The 7399-nt window shown below is 35.7% G+C and overlaps 1 protein-coding gene across 7 annotated transcripts in view; it reads left to right on the top strand.

The window, feature by feature from the left end:
* The window catches only part of LOC110459912 (tumor protein p53-inducible protein 11-like), a 249399-nt gene that overhangs the window by 198440 nt on the left and 43560 nt on the right, over positions 1-7399 (top strand). The window contains exon 1 of one of the 7 annotated variants that reach the window (XM_021512417.1): positions 2303-2725. The exons of the other annotated variants lie outside the window; for them this stretch is intronic. Coding sequence (XP_021368092.1) covers positions 2673-2725 — 53 coding nt within the window. The 5' untranslated portion in view covers positions 2303-2672. Of the gene's footprint in view, positions 1-2302; positions 2726-7399 lie in introns of those variants that run through there. 7 annotated transcript variants of the gene reach the window in all.

The following is a 7399-nucleotide window of genomic DNA, read 5'->3' as shown; positions in this document are numbered from 1 at the left end:
CGTTGACAATGCATCAATGATTTCCATTGTTAAGAATAGCTTAATATTTATTTGTACCACATAACAGAAAACAATTTCTCATTCATACTTAATGTAATTGAAGTTTTTTGTCAATAGATTGGATTATTTTATTCAATTACTTTTATGAGTGGTATGGTTTATCAATGGCTGAAGCAGGTATTTTTTTTATTGCATCACTGTATTGAAATCCACTCCATCTTAAAAAAAATTCCTGAATTATACTACATGACCCTATAGTCAAAACGCCTTGCAATTTGACTCTAACATGTCGAAAGTACACAGCACTATCGTAGGACCGATTTAACATTTATCTTTCTCAAAACACTTATTGCGCTAATTAGAAAGTGCTAAGTGAACATAGCTGCTAGATATACGAACATTTACCATTGAATACTTGCTTGTTGAAACACCTAGAGCACTCGATCTTGTTGACGTGCAGAAAGGCAGTGACTGCTACTTTGTTTACAGTATTGCTTTTATTTCCCTATTCAGAATCACCATTGGTTCAATACGTACATCTCACAGCAGATTTTTCTCAGATTAGATTTTAACTCATTCATCCCTGAAGACACATTTGAACTCTTCCAATTCAATGGTTGGTATATAGTTCATTATGAAATTTCAGGGGTGAATGAGTTAAACCAATGCTTATTGTATTTGCAGTCAGCATCATGTACACATGTTTCTGACAAAGGAAAACAACTGTGGTGTGTAATTGAGTTTACGTCAAAATACAGGTGTCTGCTATCAGCTTGCGATAATACCCTGTAAAAAAGTCTTATATTGTTGTTTATCTGTGTTTATGATAATGTAGTTTAGTCAGGCACTTTCTGTTTTATCTGATTGTAAAGAGCTAGACATTAAATGATAAGAGATGCAGTTTCACAGATGCATGTTCAGAAAGGCCTGAGGGTCGATATAAACTTGTGATAGCGTTTTCAATTTAAAACTCAGAATCTGTGATCGAAGCTCAGTTCTAGTTTAAAGTCACTAAGTACCTTTAGATTTATTTCATATATTATAGGTACTTATATTGTTAACTTTTAGATAAGTATCGTTCCAATCTCCTCTATATCAAATGTTTCAGAATTTATCTCATTGCAAGAGTAACAAAAGTTGTAAGAAACATGGTTTGATCATGTTGAGTTTGAGCATATGTTAAATGAATATGGCCGTCTATATATACATTAGAGATTGGTGGCTTAGCTTTTCAGGGATGCTCCAGACACATTTAGAGTTAGTGTCTTTGTGGTTTACTGGAGAATAGAGCATAGATACATAGGACACATTAGAAATGTTTTATCTTTCATCAGTTCACACAAAGAAACACATTAAGACACGTACATCAGACACTAGAGATTAATGTCTTAATTGTTAATCATTACTAAGACAAATTAGAGATAGTGTCTTATTTTTTTGTAAGAGAGTCTGAAGTAGATAAATATGTACTCAAAAACCTAGGTATAATGCCATAGCTGTTCAACTGTACATGTCTGGACTGTGTCTTACTTGGGTACAGTATCTGGTAAGTATCCTAACAAGGGCATTGATAGTAAGTGTCTTATAACAGGCCTATAGAGAAAGTGTCTTATCAGGGGCATGAATAGTTAGTGTCTTATAACAGGCCTGTAGAGTTAGTGTCTTATCAGGGGTATGGAGAGTTAGTGTCTTATAACAGGCCTGTATAGTTAGTGTCTTATCAGGGGCATGGATAGTTAGTGTCTTATAACAGGCCTGTAGAGTTATGGTGTCTTATCAGGGGCATTGAGAGTTAGTGTCTTATAACAGGCCTGTAGAGTTAGTGTCTTATCAGGAACATGGATAGTAAGTGTCTTATCAGGGCATGGATAGTTATTGTCTTATAGCAGGCCTGTAGAGTTTGTGTCTTATCAGGGGCATTGAGAGTTATTGTCTTATCAGGGGCATGGAGAGTTAGTGTCTTATAACATGCCTGTATAGTTAGTGTCTTATCAGGGACATGGGTAGTTAGTGTCTTAACAGGGGCATGTAGAGTAAGTGTCTTATAACAGGCATGTATAGTTAGTGTCTTATCAGAGGCATGGAGAGTAAGTGTCTTATAACAGGCATGTAGATTTAGTGTCTTATCAGGGGCATTGAGAGTTAGTGTCTTTTAACAGGCATGGAAAGTTAGTGTCTTATCAGGGGCATGGAGAGTTAATCTGGATAGTAAGTGTCTTATGAGAATAGAGAGTGTCTTACAAGGAGCCTCCAGGGTTAGTGTCTTACTATAAGAGCCTGGAGAAGTAGTATGTTAGGGAGAGCCTTATCAACAGAAACCTGTAGAGCCTTCATTGAGCTGCTTCTGTAGTGTCCATCTCCCCAGTGCGTAGCCAGTCTTCATCCCCAATCAGTGAGGACTGGACTGGTAGAGCGACACATCACTACACTCTATGGTGTTTACCAGGGAATTGTAATAGCCTACAGGTCTCCCTCCCTGTGATACCCTGGCACCTACTGTTTACATCTGAGCTGGAGTCATTGCATAGCAAGCTTCAGGTCATGCACTAGTATACTGGTGTTTTACGGGATTTCGTAGAGGATTTATTTTTTGTATTGGTGTGTAATTGTGGGAATTCTTACAGATTCAAATATGAACTAGATCAGGAGTTGTCTTTGAGTGACATGCATTCATGATGATTCCAAACGGGAAAAGCATGTGTGATTTCAACAATTCCTCCAGGGGGTAAGTATGTGTGTATTGGTGAAGTAGTACTTAACGAAAACGTGTCTGTCTATTTACCGAAACACTGATATGTGACTGTACAAACATACCTGTGCATGCATGATTACAAATATTTACCAAAGGGATGATAATCATTAGCATTACAACACCTATATAAGTAACATCATCATGACTCTGAAGTAGTATTAAATACACATGTGTAAATACACGTTTAAAAACAGTATTTTAGGCACGCTGATAATTAACTTTATACCAGCAATAACTATATTTGTACAAGGTGTTTTATTTCATTGGTGCCAATCACGGAATTCATTAGTTCTGTAGTAAAGGATGTCGGTGTGCGTTTGTCTCCAGGGATATATTAATGATGTACTGACTTCCTTAGGGACATATCTCAGAACTAATTAGTTGTAGCAATGAGAAACCTGGTTTGCTTGGCTTGATGTATTTAGGACTATAGTAACTAACCTGTAGGGATGACTTCATATAAAGGATAACTATAGAAGTACAGGTGACTCATGCCCTAAAGCTAAATACATACAGTTTGATCATAAATAACCTCTAAGTTATCATCAATGATTTTCAATGGACCATTTTGCTTTTCCATGTTTTCCACGGTACAATTTTCCTATTGTCATTGTTTTTCAATGTACATGTTTGCCTAAAATATACACCAACTATTTTAAATATATCATTTTCCTATCATCAATGGTTTTCAATGTACAATTTTTGTATATCACTAATGTTTTCAATATACCAGTTTGCGTATAATTATCATCAATGTTTTTCAATGCACAAGTTTGCCTAAGATATATATACACCAATGATTTTCAGTGTACCATATTTCTTATCATCAATGATTTTCAATGAACCATTTCACATATCATCAGTATTTTTTTTCAATGTGCCAGTTTGCCTAAGATATACACCAATGATTTTCCAATGTACAATTTTCCCATGTTAATCCCGTCTCCTCTCATCATCAACATGTTTTGACAACTTTGAAGTCCGAGCCAACAATCACCCATCACTGCCTTGTCCTTAGTCCAAATAAATGCTCAATTTTGTATGAAATATCTATATAAATTTCACCTGGACAGCACCTGAACAACCTGATGGACAAGTTAAACAACCCTGCACATATCAACCATAGGTATATCAGCGGTGAAATAGATTAATGTGCTGAAATAACGTACAACATATAACACTTTTCGTCAGGATACTGTAAATTCCTTTTATTGTCATGTTCCAGAGGAAAATTTGATATTAAGTGACATTGATATTAACAGAATCAATAATTTTCTGTTTCAAAAGTTTTTTTGTAGATTAAAAAAAATAAGACTTCAGATCCTACCACAGTTATATGCTAACAAAGCTAGGTCATGTAGTGTAGAATTTTCTATCACAGCGCTGTTGATGTTCATAAAAGGAACATGAAATTAAAGACATCTTTGTTTCCGTAAGTTTATAACTCATTCACCCCTGAAATTTCATAATGAACTATTCCAACCTTTGAATTGGAAGAGTTCAAATGTGTCCCCAGGGTTGAATGAGTTAAGGTTTATGTAATGAGGTTAATTTATGTTATATTGGGCAAGGGACATTACCATGTGATATTTAGCCGAAATTTTGTCAGATTGTACGGTAGAAATCATTTCCAAAGTTCATACTACAGTATGTATATACAGGGATAATAATGATATTAACCAAATATAATTAGAAGTAATGTGACATTAGGTGAAATTTGATACATGACATGTGTACACACATGTATAAAAGCTATTAACCTTTTATATATTTCCTTGGGCAGGAACATGTAGCAAAGTCTGTAAAAAAGTCTATATTCACAGGTTTCCCATGGTTTATCCCTTTCACCCCTATGTAACTTTTAGTAGACTCTACCATGCATTGCTATGGATTAGTCCATTATGGTCTACAGTAGTGAAAGAGTTATACAGTTATCATTTGAAAATAGGAGAACGTAATATACCTGTAGATGTTTCAAATTAAATTGAACCTTTTAATTTAAGTGGGAAACCAAATTCAACATTCACATCAAATCATCAATTTTAATTGGTGGACGGTCCATTAACACGAGCTCATGATCAAGTACATATGACTTAATTAAACCTAGCTATTCAAATGTCAATCTTGACACATGTGTGAAAAATTCCTTTTTATTACAACCATCTTATGATGTCATTTTAAATTGTTATTCAATACTGGGTGAACTACACATGATTTTTCTAAACCAAGCGATATTTAAAGATCGATATTGACGCGTTCTGTGAGAAATTCTTTTTATCATCATTTTTCAGCCATCTTATGATGTTTTTTTTATATCATAATTAAATTTAAACTGTTATGAAAGTATCAATCAGTGATTTAAATACATTTTCACGGGTCGTTAAGCTAATGATAAACTTGATGGGCTTGCATGCCTTCAATACACCTGTGTATTCTCACGACCACCCAATCACAGACCAATGATCAATAAATCGACCGTACAAAACAAGGTACCACTATATGTCATCATAGAGGTTGTGATGTATAATCATGGGTACAGTTCTGCCTGGGAGATGGACGAAGCATTGACCTCCGCTGACCACCACTGTCCATTGACCAGTGGTTCCTTTTGTGTTTACAATGGAGACCCTTACTGTCAATAAGGCATTGTCCAAAACTGACCAGTACATTGCTTTTACATGACCTTTACATTGAAATCTGCTTATACACAAAAACGAGGGAAATTTCTTAGAAAAAATCCTACAATTCTGAAATTGTTTGCCTCATTTCTACTGCCAAATACTCATTCCACTTCTCGCTTTTCTAAACTGCACTCGTAACCATCCTCGTTTACCTCCTCCTTAAGACGATTACCAAGGTAAACTCTGTAGGATTTGAGGCGTTTGGTATCCCTTATGGTTTTCTTAGGGATAAAGAGAACTTCAAAAAAAAAGAAATCAACATTGATACGTTGCCCTAATTTCGATTATTTTAGGCAGTTTCTACCTATGGCCAAAACATTATATGTATGATATATGTAACCCGACTGAATGTATTTTTTAAGAAATTACAAAAACCACTAAACATAGATATTTAGACCAATTGTATTCATTAGATTTTTAGATTTTTTAGATAATAATAATGGGATTTAAATTTGGCTTTGATACCTGCCCATGAAAAAGAGAGGTGTCATAAAAGAACTAGGGTATGTGGGGGTACCTGAAAATACATATTTTAGGGTCTAAGCACTGAACATATGTAGTTATAGCCTGGTGAAAAGTCACATTGCCATGTCCATGGGGTTAGGACAGTTCAGTAAGATTGCACTTTGGTATGCTTGGAGTATGATTGTGTCACCACATCATCTGTAGACACTGTTTTTGTGTGACCATAGCTGCTCCACAAAGACACCAACCCAGAATGAACTATAGCAATGCAATCATATATCTGTGACTTATCCTTGTTGGGCAGTGATGGCCGAATGATTAATGAATCTGACCATAGTCCTCTACCACTGGTCTGCAGGTTTGAGGCCTCATAACCTGGGGAAGTCGCCAGGTACTGGCCACAGGTCGGAGGTTTTCCTTCAGGTACTCTGGTTTTCCTCCACCATCAAAACCTGGCACATCCTTATATCGAATGATGGAACCTGTTGACGATCACCTGCTTATGTGATACAGAGTGAGGGGTGGCCTAATGGTGAAGTGATATAGTACAGTCAAAATGTCCACATCTGTTTCTGCTACCAAAGTAATGTTAATAAAATCAATCTTATAGAAATCCCTCATCAGAGATAATATTGCCTATAACCCCATGTGTGCTCTGTAACTTACCTCCATAAGTCTCCGTTGCTGCCTGTGACAGCCGATGACGTCAAAGTCTCCAAGATATATATAACGCAAACTAATTTCAACATCCTGATCAGCGCAACATTTGGACTTCCAGCCGATAAATCATTTACCTTGTTTGGAAATTTAATATTCTTCCTGTAATTATTATCAGGAAAATTAGCATGTCCATGTACTTGAGTGTCTTTGCTTTTGGCTACACAAGCTATTTTTAGATCGTAATGATGATGAGGGTATCTCCTGTTGAGAGATGAGAGTTTGCAGAAGCCAAGGGAAGTTATATACCTTCATTAAATAGGTATCGAACCAAAACCTACTCGGAGACAGTTTTGTCCCAGTCAGTAATTGAGTAAGCCATCAACTTGTTTATGGTCTCTTGGTTTGAATTAAAGAGAAATGATGTTTATGTTAAGTCTGTCGGTTGGAAAAACTTGTTACTGTAGTCAGTGAAACCTGTGTATGAAGACTGCTTGTCTATACAGGACAAGAAAAACATTTTTGTGAAGGGCAAGTGCCTTTTGAAACTTATTTTATTTGCGGGAAGTTGAAATATTTTGGTCTAACAGTTTATTCTACAGGATATTAACCCTATTAAACGAAACACTTCTCTATGCCGATGATTTAAATAAGTTATAATCAACAACAGAATTCTGAATATAAAAAAAATTGCTGCGTTAGACGGGATTCAAACTGTGGACTCGCTTTGTTATACTATCGCTCTAACCGATTAAGCTACCTAGTCAACATAAGCAGGTTACTGTATATATTGAAAATACATAGTGCAGTGGGACAGAGATCCTTAATAGACACATTTGAAAAA

The sequence above is a fragment of the Mizuhopecten yessoensis genome, unplaced genomic scaffold (genome assembly GCF_002113885.1).
Source record: "Mizuhopecten yessoensis strain PY_sf001 unplaced genomic scaffold, ASM211388v2 scaffold10275, whole genome shotgun sequence".
Taxonomy (NCBI): Eukaryota; Metazoa; Mollusca; class Bivalvia; order Pectinida; family Pectinidae; genus Mizuhopecten; species Mizuhopecten yessoensis.
The sequence above is the reverse complement of the archived record's forward strand: the minus strand, read 5'-3'. Positions and strand labels throughout refer to the sequence as shown.